The sequence below is a fragment of the Lonchura striata genome, chromosome 18, assembly GCF_050655825.1.
Source record: "Lonchura striata isolate lonStrDom1 chromosome 18, ASM5065582v1, whole genome shotgun sequence".
NCBI classification, from domain to species: domain Eukaryota; kingdom Metazoa; phylum Chordata; class Aves; order Passeriformes; family Estrildidae; genus Lonchura; species Lonchura striata.
This window is the reverse complement of record NC_140720.1, coordinates 11,520,628-11,542,525: the sequence shown is the minus strand read 5'-3', so window position 1 is coordinate 11,542,525 and position 21,898 is coordinate 11,520,628. Positions and strand designations below refer to the sequence as shown.

The 21,898-nt window shown below is 51.0% G+C and overlaps 1 protein-coding gene across 2 annotated transcripts in view; it reads left to right on the top strand.

Moving 5' to 3' along the window:
- Nucleotides 1–21,898, top strand: part of STX8 (syntaxin 8) — an 82,438-nt gene that overhangs the window by 34,421 nt on the left and 26,119 nt on the right. The window contains exon 7 of one of the 2 annotated variants that reach the window (XM_021539077.3): nt 17,350–17,451. In XM_021539077.3, the coding sequence (XP_021394752.3) occupies nt 17,350–17,451 (102 nt within the window). Of the gene's footprint in view, nt 1–17,349; nt 17,644–21,898 lie in introns of those variants that run through there. The other variant, XM_085556907.1, reaches the window with a different exon arrangement.

Sequence of the window (21,898 nt, the reverse complement as noted above, 5' to 3'; positions counted from 1 at the left end):
GGGCCTGACTCCTGCTGGCACTGGGAGATCTCATAGGTGAAGGTGAGTGGAAGGAGAAGTGCTCCAAGTAAACAAAAATATGCAAGTTTTCAAAACTAAAAGCCTTGTGAAGAAAGAAAAGATGTATTGGGATGTAGGGTGTAAAAGTGGCTCTTACACTCCTGTGTGTCCTCACAGGGGCTGAGCTGGGGTTTGGTGTGTCAGCAGGGATGCAGATCGGGGAGAAGCCGTGGCTGGGCACAGCCAGCCCGAGGGCAGCACCCTTGGGGTGTGCTTTCATGGGTTTTGTGTCCCCTCAGGGTTTTGAACCCCTCTCCTGTGCTTTGCTCCCTGCAGCCAGCAGCTGGGAGTGTGGGGTGCTGTGCACACGGCTTGGGCTGGGAGTTGGGTGCCCAGAGGAGAAGATGCCAAGTGAGCCCTGCCCTTTTCCTCTGCCCTTTCTCCTGGGGAGCTCTGGAGGGTGGCAGTGCAGCCTTTGGTGACACCCCAGTGCCATGAGGGGGTTTGGAACTCCTCAGTGTCCCCCAGTGCTCAGCTCCCCTTACCTGCATCTCCCCCTGCCTGCCCTGTCACACCTGGCTGCAGCCCTTTGCCTTACAGACCCCACAGCTTTGGATTCCTCCTGGTGCTGCCTTGCAGTGCTGGGGATGCATCTGTGGGGCAGAGGTCCCTGTCCCCAGGGCAGTGCTGCCTTCCCCAGAGCAGAGCTGCCTTCCCCAGGATGAGCTGCAGCTGCTGGGGCAGCACCTCGGGCTCGCAGGGCAGAGAATGCCCCTATCTGAAATGCTGAGATGCTGAGATGTGTCAGTGCTGCTCTGACAGCTCCAGACAGGAGCTCTGCAGGAGCTGTTCACCGTCCTGGGGCTCAGGGCTGTCCCAGGACGTGCTGCCCCTGGCATTCCTCCAGCAGGGATCCTTGGGAGGCTGCTGAGCTGCAGGGAAATGCCAGCCCTGAAGGAAAGAGCAGGTTGCTGGGCTGGGTTGTGCCTGTGGGAGTCAGTGCTCCTGGGGCTCTCCCCTGGTCATTTGTTCCCTCTGGAGAGGAAAGCTTTGGGCTGAGCTGATGCAGTTTGCCAGCACCTGAAGGGAACCCCCGGGAACGATGGAGAGTGGCTGTCTGTGAGAGATGGAAACAGGACACAGGGAATGGCTCCCACTGACACAGGACAGGGCTGGATGGGATTTTGGGAACTGGGAATTGTTCCCTGTGAGGGTGGGAGGCCCTGGCACAGGGTGCCCACCCTGGATCCCTGGCAGTGCCCCAGGCCAGGCTGGACAGGGTTGGAGCACCTGGGGCAGTGGGAGTGTCCCTGTCGTGGCAGGGTGGCACTGATGGGCTCTGAGGTCCCTTCCAACCCCAGCCATTCTGGGATTCTCCTTCCAGTCAAGCAGTCCACCCTGTGTTTGCTGCTGGCACCCAAAGGGAGCACACCAGGATCGTCCCATCCCTGGTTTCAATCAGGAAGCGAGGCAGAGAGCGCCTGAGGAACAAATACTGCATCAGATGAAACTTAATCTGTTTTTAAAGAACTCCCTCCTGCTGAAACAGAGGGTTTTTTTCCCTTGTTTTTTAATAGTCCTCCCCTGAAAAGCCTCTCTTGGGGTGTCTCTCATCCTCGCTCAATGATGTTGAGGTTTTTTTTTCTTTTTTATTCCAAGTTTCTGGAAGCTCTGTGGTTTTCCCTGTTACACGTTTTTAATTCAGAATGCCTCAGTGAGCCTTTCCTGTTCCGAATCTCCAGAGTACTCCATGGGGGAAAATTTAAAAAATAACATGTAAGTTTTACATAATTTACTATGAGAGTAATTGGGTTTATACAGCAGTTCATAAACCTTTAGCTGGTAAAAATCAAAGTACCTTAATCTGAAAAGCAGATGGGAGGATGTCACAGTGAAGGCTTATAGCGTTTTCAAAGACAAATTGTTTAATTCCATCACTGCTAGGAAAATAAATAGTTCTGCTGCGGGATTGAAAACAGAAACATCTCAGAAATGAGACTTCCTTCGCTTTCAAGCGTTGTTAGCTTGACAACAAAGAAATCCAAAGGAGCTCGGTGGGAAGATGTGGTGGAGCTGCAGTTTATGAGAAATGAAAGGCAAAAGGCTCCACACATTTTATCACTGTTGGGGAATTCTCAAGTGCCTTTCTTGCACTCTTTGGGCCTTGCCCTATGTCCTGGGCAGGGTTTGGTGTGAGGCAGTTTGGGGTGAGGCAGGGTTTGGGGTGAGGCAGTTTGGGGTGAGGCAGGGTTTGGGGTGAGGCAGTTTGGGGTGAGGCAGGGTTTGGTGTGGGGCAGGGTTTGGTGTGAAGCAGGGTTTGGTGTGAGGCAGTTTGGGGTGAGGCAGGGTTTGGTGTGAGGCAGTTTGGTGTGAGGCAGTTTGGTGTGAGGCAGGGTTTGGGGTGAGGCAGGGTTTGGGGTGAGGCAGTTTGGGGTGAGGCAGAGTTTGGTGTGAGGCAGGGTTTGGTGATGTCTGCACTCTTTCCCTGTGGTGATGTCTGCACTCTTTCCCTGTGGTGATGTCTGCACTCTTTCCCTGTGCTCAGGCTGGCCCTGCTGCGTGCCGGGCGATGGGAGCGGGGCACGCTGCTCCCAGTCCCACTTCCCATGCACTTTGCAGGCTGCAGTGAAAGCTGCAGCCATGCCTTGCCTGTCTAATGAAGGCTGTGTTTGTAGCCCCACAGTAATGCTGCTCACAGGCCAATCAGGGCTATCTGGCCAGCACATCCCTCCCAAGTGATGGTCTTGCTTTAGTCCTAATGGCCTGATGAGATCACCTCTAATTTGTGTATCAAGCTGGTTTGTAGCACATCGTTCAGAAAAAAAAAAAGAAAAAAAGAAAGGGGGTAAAAAACCCCACACAAACCCAACAAAACCCTCTTTATTTTATTTTTTTTCTTGCTGGACTTCAAAAGGTTGTATTATACCCAGTGTGCAGTGCCCTGTGAAAGCTGAGAGCCATTACCTCAGCCCACAGCCAGCAGAAAACAACTCCTGGTTTAGGGGGGGCTCCTTTGCTCCAGAATGATGACAGTGCTGCCAGCCCAGCAGGAGATGCTGGAGATGCTCTGGTGGCTCGCTGGGCTGCTGGTTCTGGCTGGGGGCTGCTCTCAGCACCCACAGGTGCAGCATCCTCCTCCTGTGGCCAGGGGAATGGAGGAGCCTTGGAACAAGAAGCTTGAAAAGCTGGTGGATGAGAGCACAGGAGCAGCAGAGGAGGGTGCTGAGGGGGCTCAGGGTGCTGATAGCAGAGCGTGGGTGCTCCCACACAGTGGTTTGGCTGTCCAGGCACAGATTCATGCCGTGCCAGTGTGGAGGAAAGCTTGCTGTGTTCTCCTGCTCCTTGAGGAAGCAGCCAGGAGAGGCTGGCCGTGGATTTGGTGCCTCTGTGTCAGCAGGCTGGGGCCCAGGGGTGCCTCTGCCAGGGTGAGGAGATTTCCTGCAGCAGCAGAGTGTTCTGGTGATGCTGTTGATTCAGCAGAACTCATTGTGAGGAGTGTTTTTGCAGTTCTGGGGAAAAGGGGGCTCAGCCCTGGTGCTCAGCAGTGATGGACCCGTTCCTGCCCAGGGGAGACACAGGGAACAGAGCTGAAGGCACCAAATAATCCTCAGAGGCCAGCACAGAGCTCTGCATTGTGTGCTTGGGAGGAAGAGAGGTTTAATAAAGTGTAAGAAAGGATGGAGTTGGGCTGTTGGGTATTTGGGAAGTGAGTGCTGACAGGACACTGAACCAAGCACAGCCCTGGTGCTCAGTATCTTCTGTGCATCAGCCAGCCCTTTCTTCCAGGTTGTTCCACAGCTAAATTAACCTCAAGCTGTCTTTTCCCAAAACTGCTCTCCCTCTAAAGGAAACAAGTTATTGGCAGAAATTGATTTCTTTTTAGCAGCTGACTTTTAAATCTAAAAACTTAACAAATATATGCTGCAATGATCAAAAAATGTTGCATTAACACTTTTTTTATGACCTGAGCTGAGACACTTGGTAACACACTGTTGTCCTGGGTGATTTTAATACTTTTATTTTGTGCTATTTTTGCTGTTCTACACCCTTTTGTCGCTGAATCAGTTTTGCATATTGCAATGCTGCCATTTGGATTTTTCTTGAAATCTGGCTGGAGGAATTTAAATTTTGGAGCTCAGCTTGTTGCTGTCTCTGTCCTCGCTTGTGTCCCCACGCTGGTACACGGCAGAGTGGGAGCCTAGGGGAGCAGGGGCTGGAGCTCACAGGGCTGAGCACTCAGCTCTCACCAAGCACGTTTGGAAACTGCACTCTGCTCATGAAATCAGGTGCTGGCTGCAGAAAATGGGACAAAATTCAACTGTAAGTTGCTCTCAGTGGGCTCTAGGTGTCTGTCTGGGATGTAACCCAGGTAAGTGATGCTGCTTCAGCCTGAGGTGTTAGGTGAGGTTGGTTTGCTCTCTCAGACAGCAGGATTCATTTCCAAGGTTGTCCTGGGGCTGCCTGAATTGTTTTGGCTTTTTGTGTTGGCTTTCTCTGCAGCAGGCCCGCAGTTAATGCTGAGTTTCGATTTCCATGACAAGTTCTCTTCTGGGAGATTTACAGCTCAGCTGCTTTGGTTTGCCAGGCTAATGCTGTGGAATGCAGGTTGACAGTCCAGATGTGAAACCTTTCTCCTCGGAAAGAAAACAAAGGATTAAATGCGTTTTAAGAGGGTTTGAAAAAAATAATTTAAGGCTGAGGCCCCGAACCCAGCGTCTGAAGTCTTGAAATACTGCTGGGGATGTGAAACTTCAAAATCAGGACACTTGGAAGTGCAGCCAGGCTGTGAGTTCCCTGTGGCTTTTGGAGCACCTGACACTGCCAGTACTGGGGCTTCCTCAGGTTTTACAGAATGTCAAGTAATCAAATTCTGTATCTTTGTGCCATCAGTGCAGGTTAAAGGGTGGTTTGGGTTTTGCTCCTGCTGAAACCAGGGGAGTGTGGGGACAGCTGCAGGCTTTCACTTGGAGAGGACCATGATTCCCTGATCTTCATAGATAAACATAGTAGCTCCTGTTTTCTGATCTGACAGAGTGGCAATTTTCCTGGCTGTGGAATTATCCCAGTTTCCAGGGGGATGGAGGAAGGCCCAGGGGGTGCAGGTTTGTTCACCAGCATCCCCACTGCGGGGGGAAAGGTCTGACCAGGCTACAAGGTCATGACTGAACTGGAAAAGGGTTTAATAGTGGTGTTTAATGTCCAAAACATCTTTTTAAAGAGAGAAACACAATGGCCTCAGCCAGGCCATTGAATGGGATCCTTTGTGCTCGTGAAGATTTGTACAATGCATCTACCCCTGAATGCCCGCTTGGGTTTCAGAATTATTTGGGTAGGAAACAATGCAGCAAGAGTTCATTGTCCTCTCAGAGAAATGATGAAAACATCCAGAACTTTCTCCCTGCCCATATGGGAAGAGCAAACATGAGGAGTCTGTTCTACCAGATGTCTTAAAATTGAGTTTGTAGCCTCAAAGGTAGAAAGGGCAGACCTTGCAGGGCAGGTCATTCTCAAGTTGCCTTGGGAAATATCATGGGGTTTATTGGGATTTATTAAATCTGGGGTTGTAAAAAGCTTGTGGCTCTTTATTTGGGATTCATAATCCTATTGGTGTTCTGTTCTGATCAGGCTCAGGAAGCCTCTGCAGACAGTGACTTTGCTGGAGCAGAGGCAATTTCTGTACACTCGGATATTTCGGATTTGTTCCGTTCAGAAAGGTCTCTGCCTTTATTCCAGGTTGTGGAATGCAAAAAAAGCAGATTTAACAAATTACAAAACTGGTTTATGCTTTCCTAGGTAAAAACCAGGAAAAGAATTAACACGCTGGGCTGAAACTGCCTTTTGTAATATCAGTGTATCTTTTTTTAAAGCAGGACGCCCTAAACTGAGTAATTAGAAAAAACAACTTTGAGACTACACACATAGAACTAGGAGTTAATTTTTTTCCATGTATATATTCACTTTTTGATACGAATTTCTCTCTGGAAACAGTGTATTTTGTCCAGTGAGCTGCTGTTTGCTGCTGAACTCTGGCTGCTGCAGCCAGGCCCTGTGCTCACTTGTACCCAGAGCCATCAGGGCAGCCCTGCACACGCTGGCAGGCGAAGCACGAGGAGCCCCAGCAACCTCTGCCTGTGATAGACCTCTGCCTGTGATAGACCTCTGGTTGTGATAGACCTCCTCTGCCTGTGATAGACCTCTGGTTGTGATAGACCTCTGGTTGTGATAGACCTCCTCTGCCTGTGATAGACCTCTGGTTGCTCTGCCTGTGATAAACCTCTGGTTGTGATAAACCTCTGGTTGTGACAGACCTCTGCCTGTGATAGACCTCTGCCTGTGATAGACCTCTGGTTGTGATAAACCTCTGGTTGTGATAGACCTCTGCCTGTGATAGACCTCTGCCTGTGATAGACCTCTGGTTGTAATAAGCCTCTGCTTGTGATAAACCTCTGGTTGTGCAGCTTGATAAAGGGAGGCTCGAGCTTTCCTTCCTGCACTGGGCTTCGTCACACTGGAGCTCGAGACTTGAGTGTGGAGACCAGGGCTGGGTTCAGCCACACCAGAGCAGGGCTCAGCCACACCAGAGCAGGGCTCAGCCACACCAGAGCAGGGTTCAGCCACACCAGAGCAGGGTTCAGCCACACCAGAGCAGGGTTCAGCCACACCAGAGCAGGGTTCAGCCCCATCAGAACAGGGCTCAGCCACACCAGAGCAGGGTTCAGCCACACCAGAGCAGGGCTCAGCCACACCAGAGCAGGGCTCAGCCACACCAGAGCAGGGTTCAGCCACACCAGAGCAGGGCTCAGCCACACCAGAGCAGGGTTCAGCCACACCAGAGCAGGGCTCAGCCACACCAGAGCAGGGCTCAGCCACACCAGAGCAGGGTTCAGCCACACCAGAGCAGGGCTCAGCCACACCAGAGCAGGGTTCAGCCACACCAGTGTCCCCAGCCCCATGTCCCAGCCCCTCGTGCCCGTGGATCCCTTCGGTTCCTTCCAGCACACGAGCTGTGGGAAGGGGAAATCACAGGGCAGCTGTGGAAGGGTTCCCTCTGTGCAAAGCCTCCTCTTGCTCTGCAGAATCCACGGGCACACAGCCACCCCAAACACCAAGTGTTCAGCCACATCTGCAGAAAATCCATGGGAGGGCATGTGGAAAGTTGGCACAGCTCTTGGTGGAAGGAAGTGGGGAGAAAGAAAATCATTAGCTAAGGCTGGCGGGGATGCGAGGACTTGAGGTCGTCTTATCTGTGGAAGTTCTTCTTTCACCCTTTCTGTTGTTTTAACTGCTTCTCCGAGTAATCAGAACTTTTTCCATGCCTGCAGAATGGGAATGGAATATTTTTGAGCCATATTTTTGAGCTCTGGAGACATGTCTCTGCTTTTGGCCTGTCAGTCTCCTGGGCAGGTGGCTGGGCAGGCAGGACACTGATGGCAGCGAGATCCAAGGAGTGCCATCACTGCAGGGCATCCAATTCCTGCTATTTGCCCAGCTCTGAACATGTTGTTAGGTGATGTATTCCTCTTGCTAATTTACTCAGTTTATCACTGATTCCAGTAGAGCTTGATGAGGGATGTCAGCTGGAGATTAGTCCCAGATGCCTGGGCTGACCTTAGCTTTATCAGCTGCTTTCAATACTGTAACCATGAAGCACTTGCAAGTTTTCTGGTTCCTGCCATGATTGATAGCCCAATTCTGAAGTGGCTTTCCTCCTCCTTTGTGATCCAAGAGGATAATGCCCTGCAGCTGTCCGCAGCATGATGCTCTTGTGCTGAACACGCTGATGCTCTGCTGGCTCCTTCCCAAGGCCAGTGTTTATTAAAATGGCACTTGTGTTCTGCAGGCCTGACCTCCCACTGATCCATGCTTCTGCCTTTTCCCCTGCTCCAAATGTCTTGAGCAGAGCAAAACGAGTCCCTGAGTGCCCAGGTGAGGCTGGGGGATTTTAGGAGAGGTTCCACCGTGGGTGTGCAGAGTGGATGGACAGAGCTGCAGAACCCGTGGCAATCAGCTTTCAGCACTTGGCAGAGGTGTTTGGACATTTTGAGGGTGGTTTTGGGGAACTTTCCTGGAGCTCCTGTCGGTGCAAGGGGTGGGCTGCTGAGGAAGGTCTCTCCTGCTGGCCTGGTGAGCTCTCTGCTGTGTCTGTCACTGATTTGTCATCACCTGGGAGTGTGCTGCAGGGTGCATCCCCCCTGCCTCTGTGCACTGAGGTGCTTCAAGAGGCTGTGTGCACTCCCAGGATTCCAGCAGCTGGGGGAATCCTGAGGCTGAGGGCAGCCTTCCTGTGATTAAGAGACAGGATTAGAGCAGTGGAATTTTTTTTCCCATAATTTTGCATTTGCTCCTGCCTGATGTTGGGGTTCTGCAGAGGGTATTGGTGGGGAGCTCACTGTGACTCAACCAGGGCCAGGGCTGGTCTGGCTGGGGGAAGTGCTCCTTGCATTTCTGAAGTGCATTTTCATTTAAAAAGAGGAAGAAGGAAAAGAAGCACCAAGCTCCATCTTCCTTTAAAAGGTGAGGGTGGAAGGGCACGAGCTCTGTCCTGGGCTGGGCACCTCAGGAGACCCTCGTGGATGTGGTGGCTGCTGCTCCTGGTGTTTGTGCCAGGGGAAAGGGGCACTGCAACGAGTGAAGCTGGCAGGGAGGGCAGCTGTGAGCCCCTGGAGTCAGCAGCCATCCCTGCTTTGCTCCTCAAGCTCTCTCCATGCTTGCTCTCCAGCTGACTGCTGGTCATTTTTCCCAGTCTTCTTTAATCTGTGTCGAAACCAAGAGCACTCAATCTGCAGTTGTTGAATAATTCCCCATTGTAGGGACCGTGGCAGCAGTGAAGTTTCACTGGTCTGGAGCTCCTTAATGTGAAAAATGTGGGCCATTCTTGTGAGAATGGCTTGCAGTGAGCCCCTGGGGATGGAGTCCTGCTTTTTGGGTTGAGTTTTCTTTCATTTGAGTAGGGATGGGTTTATACATCCTGCTCAGCCTGCTGCACATCCCAGGAATTTCAGTGTGCCTTTCTTTGGGGTGCTGGCCAAGGAGCCAAGAGATGAGAACTGGATTTTGTCTGCAGGCAGGGAGGTGGAGGTGACCAGGGTGACCAGGGTGCTCTGCCTCAGGGTGCATTTTCTGGTTTTCTGCGTAGACTGAAGCCTGGTTTGTTGGTACCCTCAAGGATTGTTGTACTTTCCTGGGGTGGGTTCACCTTTTATGACATGTACGAGCAGGAATTGCCAAGGAGATCTTAAAAATGGCAGCAGCTGCACGGAGTATAACACAGAGTTTAATTTCTTTTTTAATGTTTTTGTTTTGGTATTTTTATGGGGTTGTTGGTTTTCTTTGCTTTGTGAAATGGACTGGGAACCTCAGCTTAGGGTGTTTAGTAGCCCAAACGACTATGTTTTATAACAATGCTCTTCTGGACTTTTATTTGGTGTTTTTGTTTTGGTGTTGGTTGTTTTGGTTGTAGGTATTTTGGTATTTTTGTGGGGTTTTGTTGGTTTCTTTCTTTGTGAAATGGACTGGAAACCTCAGCTTGAGGTGTTTAGCAACCAAAACAGGGTTTTATGGGGATTTGCTAAAACACCTTAGGAAATTGTGGCAACGGATGTGTATTTGTAATGAAAGCTCTTGATATCTATGGAAAAGAGCTGCAATGGTGTAAAAACTTGGGGAAAATGAGACTTGCTGAAAGAAAGCAGGGGTGAGTGCTACCAACAGTTCCTGAAGGCAGTGTTTTTAAAAAATCCTGCTTAGATTTTGGATAAAGGGAAAGCAAACAAGTGTGGAGTCTGAAGCAGCTTCTGTCCTTTCATTTGCTGCTGTAAGTTTGCAGAGCACAAACACACTGTAGCAGGAGAAGTGTTTTGCTTGGCAGGGATTTGTTATAGCCATGGAAGTGGCCTTCCAGCCTCCCAGTGCTCCAGGCTTTCCTAGACATGCAGATTTTATGGGTATTTTATCTATTAGCAGGATTTCCTTGCTTTCTCCCAGAGCCACGTCTGTAGGAAAATAATTCGGTAATAATTTAATTTTCCCTATAACTTAAGATTTTGCTGGAAGTTTGGGTAGTCCGGCCCCAAAATCTCTGTTTGTGCTGCTGGGGCACTTGGATTTGGGATTTGAATAAAAAGAAATGCTGATTACAAGTGCAAAGAGCCCAGCGAGTGCTGTGAGCTTGGAGAGCCCTGGGTGTGTGGCACCGGGGACTTCAGCCAGGGCTGGGAGCTGGAGGCAACTTTTAATAATTCCTACAAGAACATTTTTGTTCTACAGCTCTGTTTGATCTCAGGTGACTGCGCTGCTGTGCCTTAAGCACGGTGAGTGGAAGGAAGGGTCACTTGTTGGGAGCAAAGGGGAGGAACAAAAGGCTTCACACTCGAATGCTCCAGGGAAGGAGACTTTAATCTCCAGCAGATAACTGGGAGAGGAAGCCCGGAGTGCTCTGTCATGTGAATATCGTTCTGCCTGCCCCGTATCACTGCGAGTTCTCAGCACATCTGGGCTGAGAGCAGTTCCAGTAACATTCAAAAGTACTATTTTGGTTGGCACTCTGGGGCTGTGGTAGATGCCAGTTAGTAATGGCTCTTGGAAACAGCCTGCCTTGAAACTGTCCCCGAGCCGTTCCCCGGAGAAATTATTCAATTAAGTACAGCTAAAATTAATGTCCACGGGTTTTGTTCGAATCAAACAAAATAAGCAGCTGGAGAAGGGAAAACTTCTCAGTGTGTGCTTTTAAAATAACAACTCTTAGCTAATAACTGTGTGAGCTGGAATTGATAGCAGTGTTTGTTTTCCTGGCGTTGCTCTGTAGCTGTGGAGGAGCTGCTGAGGGCTTCCACAGCTGACATCCTTGGATGGTTCTGTGTCACCTCCACGCAGTCTCCAGGCACCATCTGCTGCTCCTGGACCTGCTCTGAGAGGATGCAGTGCCCTGTGTTGCCCGGGGGTATCAAAGCTTGACCCAGATTCGCTCAGATATTTTGGGATGGATGAATGCAGTGAGGAAGGTGGTGTGGGGTGGGATCAGTGGGCCTGGACGTGTCCTTGGAGCAGGTGGCTCCAAGGTGGCAGAACAAACAGGTTCCTCTGCTGGGGCACGTGTTAGCCCTGGGGGTCTGGCTGGGAGAAGTTGGGGGCTGCTCCTGGGCATTCTGAGCTGGGGCTGGGGCTGCTCCTCACTTCCCACAGGCAGGCACAGGGCTCGGGGCTCTGGAGTTCTTCCCAGTCTGTGCCTTTGCTGTCAGGAGCTCCAGGAGGCAGGAGCAGTCCTGGAAATGGAGGAGTTGCAGTTACTCTGGAAGAATTCCTCAGGAAGAAGCTGGCATGGGCTGGGAGGAGCAGGACCTGCTGCCAGGCCAGCCCCGAGTGCCTCGGAATGTGCCCTGTGTGGCAGCACATTTCTCTCCCTCTCAGGGTTTTTCATAGAGGTGCACAGAGAGAAATGAAAGAGAAAACAATTCCTATTTCTGCTCCTTGTTTTTCCCATGTGGAATGTGCTTGGAGAATTGTTTACCTGGGGTGAGTGCTTGGTTGGATTCTGGTGAGGATTGTTTGAGCCTGATGGCCAATCCAACCCACCTGGGGCTGGACTCTCAGAGAGGGCCAGGAGTTGTGTTAGAGCAAGTAGTATGTAGTTTTAGTCTCTTCCTTTTTGTATAGTATATTAATGTATTTTATCATAGTTATAATAAAGAAATCATTCAGCCTTCTGAACTGAGTCAGACATCAGCATTCCTTCCCATTGGGTTCTCCTGCATTTCCAGTAGCCCTGGGCTTGGAGCAGGGCTGGGGCTGTCCCCAGCTCCTGGCCAGGACACAGCTCCTGCCCTGCAGCCCCCGAGTGCAGCCGTGCTCCCCTGCCAGCAGGGCAGGGACAGGATGGGTGGGAAATGTCCCTGTGCCACCTGGAGCTGCAGGGGAGGCACTGCGGGGTGAGATCTGCTCTGGCTCTGCCGTGCTCCCCTTGGTAACAGAAATATTCCTGTAGGAATCACAGACAGCTGCCTCCAGTTCCCATCCTGACACCTTCCCAGCAGGAGCCCAGCCAGAGCTTCTGAGCCCCCCTGTCCCCAGGGCCATCGAGATCCCTGTTAATTAAAAGGGCTGAAGAGTGAGACAGCTGAACACGGAGGAGCGAGTCGGTTTGACCCCTTGGAGAAGTTTGTAGTTTTGGGGATTTTAATGCTTACGGGAAGTTCTGCCAAAGAAGAGATTAAATGTCCTCGGTTAAATTTGGGACCTTGGAGGGAGGAATCGTGGTGTTTGCTCGAAATGCAGAGCTCCTCAGAGCAGGGAGGGCTGGTGTCCCAGAGCCCTGCAGAGCAACAAGCACCGCAGGGATTTGGGGTGGAGCAGGAGGAGGAGAAGCCCGGGGGTGCACTCCTGTGTGTGCTTTGGCACAGGGAGCTGCACACCTCGGAGGGGCTGCAAAAACCTGCCAGGGCTGCAGCCAGGGGGACAGATTAGCATTGCTGGCTTTGTATTTCTTACTGCATTCTTTCCCTTTTCACTCTGCCTTGACATTACAGCTGGCACATGGTGCCGAGGTTCTTCAGGTTTCTGATGTACTTACACTAGCTGCAATCTTCATTTCATAGCCCTGGCACTTGGAACAATGCTTTGCTTTCTTATTAACATGTAATTATGGGGTTTGGACATATAGAGGTTGGCATTCCCTATATGATTCATTTCTTTGGTATCCAGCTCTTCTCCTGAGGCACCAGAGACCTGAAGGAGGGAGGGAAAGTCTGCTTGGCCTCTCCTCTGAATTCCAGCCTCACTGTAATTGGGTTTGTGTCGGGATTTTTGTGCTCTGTGTGTTTTCCTAAGGATGACTGGAGTCTTCCATGACTCGGTGGGGCAGGCCCTGGAGGTGCATTACTCATTGATAAATGCTATTGAGTGATCCCTGCATTTCAACCCACGGAAAATCCAAACAGCTCTGAGGAAACCTTTGGTCAGCAGCACTGCTCTGCTGAACTGATCAAAGCCCAGGTTTGTTTCTTTCTTCAATGCTGAATTTCATGTGGCCACCTCTGCCTGGCTTTTGGGTTTCTCACTCCACAGACAGAATGGGTGCAGGTCAAAGATGGAGCTGCCAAAACCAAATGTGACTTTTTATGCATTTTAAAGAAAACAAGAGAAAAAAAAAATATCTATTAGTGTAAAGTCATGTATGCAGAACTCTAAAACCTGTTCCTCTTCATGGGAGGAGATGGTCGTCATTCAAAAAAACCAAACAACTCATGTGCCCCCAGAAAGGTGGTGCAGCTGTGTGGGACATGGGGAGAGACAGGGAGACACAGGATGGAAAGGAACCAGGTCATTTGAGTGAGGAAAGATTAGGGAAACCCCCTGTGGTTTCCTGCAAAATGAGACATCAAGTTCCTCGTGCTCTCCAGCCTGCCTCTGCCTCCAGAGCTGGGCCGTTAAACTCTCATGAAGGAGCTCCTAAACAGGAGAAGCATCACGGGGGGTGGTGGCACTGAGGGACAGCATCACCTGTGTCCCTGAGAGGGACAGGATCACCTCTGTGTCCCTGACAGGGACAGGATCACCTCTGTGTCCCTGAGAGGGACACGGGATCCCTGACCGCATCACCTCTGTGTCCTGGGGTTAGGTGCTGGGCTTGGGCACTGTTGTTTTTTTATCTTCTGCTTCAAGATCCTGCTTCCCTGAAGGAGACCTTGGCTAAAAGTGTTCCTGGCTGAGCTGTGGCTTGCAGTGCTGTTACAGGAGTGTCCTTTGGAAGGTCACCAGCTGCCAGCCTGCCTTCCCGTCTGCTCCATCCCACCATGGGGACTGGCTCCTTCCTCTCTCCAGGTCTCTCCATGTTTTTTTAGCCTGTTCCTTGCACACCAGCTAGATGGGAGGTGACAGAAGTTGGGATTGCCAGCTGGAAGGGCAGAGGGGGTGCAGGTGGGTCAGAAAACCTGCAGAGGGTCACTGCTCCGAGGGCTTCCTTAACCATGGATTACTTGGTGCCCACCTTAGAAATCCTAATTTTCACTCTGCCTTCTCCAACACGGACTTCCTTTGGAGTGGAGAGAAATATTTCATTTACAGGGAGGCTGAGCACTGCCCTGTGCTTGGGTGTCAGCACAAGAGGGGGTTTGTGGGTGCAGAGGATGGATGGATGGATGGATGGATGGATGGATGGATGGATGGATGGATGGATGGATGGATGGATGGATGGATATTTCTCTTCTGGGGAACCTGCTTGGCTGGACTTCTGGCTCATCTGGGAGTGGGGTCAGAACCTCCTTGTGCTTCCTCCCCGTTCCAGCTGCTCAGATCTCCAGGTCCTGCCATGAGCACCCCAGAATTCTCCAGGTCCCAGCTGAGACATCAAAGGGTTAGGTACTCGTTGAGCTGTGTGTTGGGTGAAGTGCCTTTCTCCCCTGGAACCTGTGTCACAAAACATGTTTATATATATATATGGAGAAATGCTTCTTCCAGGATGCCCAGGGCAGCCCGTTGGTTCAGCAGTGAGTCCTGGCAGGGTGATGGGAAAGGAGAGAGGCTCTACACAGAATCCCAATTGCAGTGCCTTGGGCTTTGAAACGATGACAGAAAATTTTCCTGCTCACATTTGTTCTCATTTAGCTACAGCTTGTTCACCAGGATGTTTTTCAAGGAGGGTCTGCTCAGTGCTGGCAGAGGAAAGTCTCCAATTTCCCAAGCATGCTTATCACTTTGTCCTTGACAACGATGGGAACTTGCAGCACTTTTTTTCATGGAGAGGCAAACATGAGCAGTCCTGCCCTTGCAGGCAGCATTGTCCTGCTCTTCCTGTGTGCTGAATCACGCAGGACAGATAAAGTTTCCCTAAAATATTGTTGGCTTTGCAGATGTCAGACCTGGGAAAGTTGGGTGGGAGGGGGAGGAGAGTGAATATCTGAACTGTAAATTGAACAAACCTTGTAGCTCAAATAAAATGCCTCCCATCCCTTGGGAAATTGTTTTGGTGTAGGATGGACAATACTGAGTTTAATAATGATGAACAATAATTTTAAATACTGCAAACAACTCTACAAGTATGGAGGGTTTGTGTCTGGAGTAGAGCAGCATTGGTGGGGTGGGTGGGTCAGATGCAGAGGGTAGAACACAGGGCAGTGGTTGATGTTTGCCCTCTGCCCTCCCTTTGTGGGGATTCAGGGATGGTTTGGGCTGCACGACAGGAATCAGGAGCTCATGTTTTAGGAAAGCTAAAGTGTATATAAAGTATATTTACAAAGCCCAGGATTTTTTAGATGCTGATCTCATTTTACATAGGGATTCTGGGGAGATGACAGAGTGTTTTTAGAGCAGATGGAAACATGCACTGCAAGGATGGTGCTTAAATGTCTGGGCTCTCTGGGAGAGCAAAACCTCCGTGCTTCTTGTGCCTTGGACATTTCCTTTGTGCTGCAGAACTTTGATAATTTTATGTGGCCTTTGTTATCTCTGTGTACCATCAGACTGGTTTTATCTGTATTTGATACAGTGCTTGTTCCTTGATAAGGCTGAGAATATAAACACCCTCCATAATGAACATCTGGGACCTGAGGGAACAGCTGGAGCTGTGTCAGGAGAGGATTAGTTTGGATTTCAGGGAAAGGTTCTTCCCCAGAGGGTGCTGGCACTGCCCTGGCTGCCCAGGGAATGGGCACGGCCCCGAAGCTGCCAGAGCTCCAGGAGCTTGGACAGGGTGGGATTGTTGGGGGTCTGTGCAGGGACAGGAGCTGCACTGGGTGATCCTGGGGGTCCCTTCCAGCTCAGGAGTTTCTGTGATCTGCTCTGGGGAGGTGAATGGTGCAGAAAACCATTCCCATTCCATTCCTGGTGTCACAGGGATGGCAGCAGGGAAGCTGCAAGAGCTAATGTCACACTCTGGCACTACTCTTGTAAGGACAAGGGCTCCTTGCATCACAGGGAAGTTTGGGAAGCACAAGGAATGCTCTCTCTTCACTGTCATCCCCTTTTCCCTTGTAGAGACATTTGGGAAATCTTTTGTTTGAGGGAATACAGTCAAGCCAATAAAGGCCTAATAGTAAAGGCTGTGTCCTGTTGATGGAGCTGTGTTCCTTCAATGTTCTTTAACCCTCTGTCATCATCCAGTCAGGGTTATGATCCAAACATTTGGGCAGGGTATCACTGTCTGTGTGTGCTCTGACTTCTGCTCTTGTTGCTCCAGGGCCACTGGACCCAGGGTTCCCTCGGGGCAGAGCTGCAGTGCCACAGCGGCAGTGCCACAGCTGCCAGAGCTGCAATGCAACAGCTGCAGTGCCACAGCTGCCAGAGCTGCAGTGCCACAGCTGCAGTGCCACAGCTGCCAGAGCTGCAGTGCCAGTGGGGTACAGAGCCCCCAGGGCACTGCCACTGTCCCCAAGCCCGGCTCAAAGGCAGGCAGGACTTACAGGGACAGGGATCAATAGTGGGCAGAGTGCTGGGAGTGGAAGCAGAGCAAGAGGCTGTGCAGCAGCTCTCAGGGCTTGGCTGCTGTCCTCTCCTGCTTGATCATGCACGAAGAAAGCCTCTCCTACCTGCGGGGCTGAGGGCAGCCAGACACGGTGTGTGCAGACACCAGAAGCACTGGCTGTGTGTTCCAGGGAAATCAGAGCGTAACAGGCAGTGAGAGGGAAATTTAGTGCCTGATTGTGGCTTTTAATTTTGAGCCATCCCATCAACCACTCTCAGTGTAAGCCTTGTACCAGCTCTGCTTTCCATGACAAAATTAAAGCCATCAGTTACAGGAGGTTGAGGATGGCTTGGCTTCAAGTTTTCCTTTCTCCTCTCTTAAAACTTGATGCAGGGGAAACTTTGCCCACTTTTGTTTTCCCAGAGGACCTTCTGGGCTGCAGGGAGAGCTGCCAGACCAACAGCTCCAGGAGGGAACCAGGGCAGGACTTCGTGACCTCAGTGGTTGCGTGGTCAGGACTGCACTGAAGCCTTTGTGAAGATGGTGGATGTGCCTCAGTGAGGATGTCATGACCAAGTGCTGAGATGCTGTTCCAGGGACTGAAATTCCAGATTTCCAATAGCTTAGGCACTAATTCCTTCACTTTGGCTCAGTGAGGGAATTCACCTCAGCTCTGTGGCTGCCATCATCCTGTACTCCCTGACCTCCCAGACTGATGCTGCTGCTTCAGGCTGTATTTCTTCCTCCACTTCAGGCTGTACTTTCTCCTCCACTCTTGCAGTGGAGCGCTGCACTGGATCTGAACTCTCTGGTGTGGCATCTCCCAGGATTTGGACCTTTCAGTGATGTGAGCACTGGGGGATGCAGCTGGTTCCATTCTGGAGCTTTCAGCAGGAGGGTGGCTGGGCTGGGGTGCTGTGGGCTCGGATTTCATGTTGCTGTTCCTCTTTCCCCAGAGATCATCGACGACCTCACGAGCCTGGTGGAGAACACGGACGAGCGGCTGCGCAGCCAGACCCGGCACGTGAGGACGGTGGAGAAGAAATCGGCGTCCTGCGGTAGGGAAGGGCTGCAGCACAAATCACTCCATGCCAGGGCTACCTTGGGAAGGCCAGACAGGGCTAAAGAATAAATAGGGATTTATTAAAATTATCTCCTCCATGGATCCACCTTGGGCAGCACCAGAGCCCAGCCAGGGCTGCACCCAAATGACCCAAAATGGTCCCAAAATGCACGAGCGCTCCCGGGGCTCTCCCTGGGATCAGTTCTGCTCCATTGGCACCTTGGAGTTCATTGTCCCATTCCAGCTTCAGCCCAGGCAGTCCCACCCTGCTTGTTTTTCTCTCTCCAGCCCACGGTGTTTGTGCTCCTGGGCTGAGATTTGGATCATTTGTCCTTGGTGCCCAGCTGGAGCAGGAATTGTTTTGTCTCCCTGCTCTGTGCAGAGCCAACCATCCCCTCATATGAAGCTCAGAACTGCACACCTATGCAGCACAGAATGTGAAAAATACAAAAGCTAAAACTTAAGGCATCACCAGGGCAGTTCTTCCCTGACGATGTGCAGTTATTAACTGTTGCTAATTGCTGTGCAATGCGCTCCCCCCCGAGGACAGCTTCTTTCAAAGGCACAAACCCCAGCACTCCAAACAGCTCCAGCAGGTCTGGCTGCCTGTGCTGAAGGGCTGGTGCAGTTAATTTCCTTGAGCCATTTGACTCCAGCGTTGCACAATGTCCTGATTGTATGAGATGGTTTGCAATTAGAGCGGTGCATGTTAATTAGCTTTACACAAACTTGCTACCAGCTCTCACAAAGCTGGCACAGCGGGGAGCGAGGCCGCAGGGGCGTTCCTGGGGTGTCCTGCAGGAATGAGCTCTCAACCCAGCAGCACTCAGAGCCTGCCAGGCACGAAATCCTCCCCGGTGACTCCTGCAGTGATGTGCAGGCTGCTAAAGCTGGACTGGCCCCCCTCTGCAGAGAGCCAAGCTGGGGATGGTCTCAGGTTTGGATGAAGGGCTGAGGGGAGGGAGCTCTGAGCAGGACAGGAGGCTGTGGGTGGTGCAGACATTGTGTGGGGAGAGTGATGAAGTCCCTGGGGAGGTGGTGGCAGTCCAGTTCTGGTGTCCGTGGTTTTTGTCCTGCTAGAAAACTCACAGTGCTCTACAGAGTTTTGACTTAGGGTCAGAAGTTGTTGAAATTTGGTTTATGTAGTTCAGGAAAGAGAAAGCCAAGGGCTAGATGTGGTCACAGCCTGCTTGTGGCTGGTGGGAGATTTCCTTCTGTGGAGTGAGGCTCTGGCTGCAGGAGCTCCCCAGCTTAGACTGGCAGTGAAGCATCTTTCCAGCACTGACAACTCCAGGGATTTATTTGGTTCTCCATCAGTGATAACGTTTTGAAAGCTTGGTTGATGGAGGTTGATGAAAACCTGGGACTTCTTCTGGAGGTTAAAGTTGACTTGTCAGAGTCATTTGTCTCCGAGTTCTCCCGTACCAACTGCAGATGGAATTAAAGGCGTGACTGCAGAGTTCATGACTGACTCTTTTATTTTAGATCTTGAATGTTGATGCAAGATGGATTTAATTTAAAACTAAGTGCAGTTGAATGATGCTGAGTACCCCTGTGTGCCTTTGGAGTCTCCCCTTAATTCCTGTGGCTTTGTTTTCCTCACGAATGTGGGGCAGCTCAGCTTGATATGGGCAGGGAATCAGTCCCGTGGGGTCCAGGAAGGATTTCTCCCCATTTTTAGGTTCCTTGTGCAAATACAGCCCCAGACATGTTGCATGATGACAAGGCTGTCGCTTTAACTCGGGAAGCCCATCCTGGCTGCCTGGGGAATTTCAGAGGAGGAAGAGGAGGATGGGAGAAGCGAAGGCTGGGAGGATCCTGGCCTGGATTCCTTGGGGGTGACCTCTCTCACCCTTTGCACATTGGAAAACATTTGGCTTTGGTGAGAAGTGCTGCCTCTGGTGCCTGTTCCCTCTGCTCCCATAGGTCTTCCTGTGTTTGCATAACAATTTGGGCATAAGTAAACAGCATAGTGCCTCAGATGGCTGCTTCCTCCCACCCAGGCGTGAGCTCTGGACCAGCAGTGCTGAGGACAGAGGATTTAATGGCATTCCTCCCGTCCCCTTTCCACCTTAGCCCTGGCACTGGGATGAGCTGGTGCACTGGGATGAGAAATACCCTCCCTGTACACATGATTATCCCTGGACTGAGGCCAGGCAGCAGGAAAACTGGCACCTGCCAGGGGAGCCCGTCAGAGTGCCTGTTCATCATTTAAATTGATCAAATCTTCAGCAGCTCTTTGGGCTTGGTGTCTCACTCTGGATTTAAAGCAGGGTGAAGCGCTCACCCTGCTCACCCTGTCCTTACTCAGACCCAGTCTCCACTCTGTTCCAGCATGTGGCTGGCAATGTGCTTTTCCCTCCTTTTTGAAATCCTGATGTCTTTTTCTTTTCCTGATGAGTGCCTGTGCTGGAGCCACGGGCTGTGGACACAAGCAGAGCACGCTGGCTGGAATAATGGAATAATCCCTGTTTTACAAGCAGGAATGTGATGCATTCATGGGTGTGTCTTTGTTAGCAGCCAGCATAATCATAAAATCAAAGTATTGCTGGTGAAGCCCAGCTTTAATCAATATTTCAACATCTCCCTCTCATGCAAACCTCGTTTCCAGCTGTGGGGGCCATTCCAGCACCCGCTGGCCTTTGGGCTGTGCCCTTGGCATCACCTGCCTGGCCCAGGAGCTGCCCCTGCCCGTCCTCAGCCTGGCACAGGTTGTCCTGGCTGGGTTGTTGCACTCACACTTATTTTCAGTGCTGTTTTTCTGGCTGTGCCCCAGCCCCTGCTGTGCCCAGGGAAGGCTGTCCTGTCTCCCAGTGGCCTCAGGCAGCCCCTCACTGGTGGCACTGGGAGCTCCCAGGGGTTGCAGAGGAAGGAGAACCACGGGATGGACTCCAGCCTGCTGCATTTATGAAATTATTGTTGAAAATCATCAGTCATCCGCAGGCAAATGTTTGCACGCTGCCTGGCATTGTTTTCTCCCTTCCCAGTGAGTGCTGGGCATTAGGAGGGGTGCTGGGACATATAAGTTGCTTAGATTTGAGGGATTTGCACTGAGCTTTCACCAGAGTGCTCACACAGATCATCAGTCAAGTGTCAGCTGCCTGGACCAGCCTTGCTCCAGGAATGGCTGTCTGCACAGTCCTGACTTTGCAGCCTCACCAGTGGTGCTCTTGGGTTGCTTTGTCCTCTCTCTCCCAGTCTGGGCACCTTTAGGGCTTTCTGCAGAGCAACATTCACTAACCATTTCTCAATAACTTCTTTATTAGAAACTTTAACCCTTAGAACGTCCTCTTAAGAACTACATTTAAAATTTTGTAAATAAATTGAAGTGTAATTAATGTAGAGATGCTGGGGTTTGGTGCTTTTGGGTAACTTTCCTCCCATCCTTGAGTTCTGTAGTGGGATTTTTTGTTTGGTTATTTTCCCTAGAGACCACGAGCAGGCAGCCCCCTGCAGAGAGGATGGTTAAGCCAGGCTTTGGCTGTGATAAGAACATCCTCAAGTGTTAGTGTCTGGAGAAGCCAAGGGGATTTTGGTAGCTCAGGGCACAGCTGGAAGCCCTGTTGGTAGATGTGACCTGTGCAGAGGTGGTTGCACCTCAGCTGTGCCATGTGTGGAGTCAGAAATTCTCTTCAGGTCCTGGAAAAGAATGAATTTTGGGGAGGAAAGCTGGGCATTGCTGGTTCTACCTGGGAAGCCCATCCTGGCTGCATGGGAATTACTCCTGGTCCTACCCCTGGTTCTTCTGCAGCCGGGGAGAAAAGCTGCTTCTCTTTCTTGGGGAAGCAACACAGAAAATTATGATTTTGGCACAGTAAACACAGGCAAAAAAAGAGGGAGCCTTCATTTCTGCTAGGTGAGTCTGTGAGTCTGTGTCCATGAGGGCAGCAGACCACATTCTCCCTGTGGCCATCCCTCTCAGCTAAATGAGGAGAATGAGGAGCAGCCACAGCAAACCCCTTGTGGGGCAGAGCTGTGTCCTGCAGAGCAGCCCCGCTGCACAGAGCAGTTTTCCCCTCCCTGCTTTCCTCCTGTTCCACAAGATGGCAATGCAATCTAACCACCTCCCTCAGCCCCAGGTGGAGGGAGGCTCTCCCCTCTGCCTCCCTGCTCAGCCAGGGGTGGGGGCTGCCAAAGGCAGGGTGCAAACTACAGCAGATTAATCTGTACCAGGTGGGTTACTTTTTTTAATCTTACCAAAACACCTGAATTAAAACCAGAGCTTTGCTAAGCCCATTAATTGGAGTTTTTGGAAGGTTTGGTTTGTTTTAAAACAGGGTAGCTTGGATTATATAAGGTTTCCTCTAGAAAATAATGATTCATGCAGGCTGGAGCCTTTTCCTGCCAGGTTCTGTGATCTCTCTGTTCTAAGTTTTGTTTATTTGTGCCACTGATTTAATTTGTTTCATAAATGACGATGGCAGCTGCTCAGGTTTGTTCCT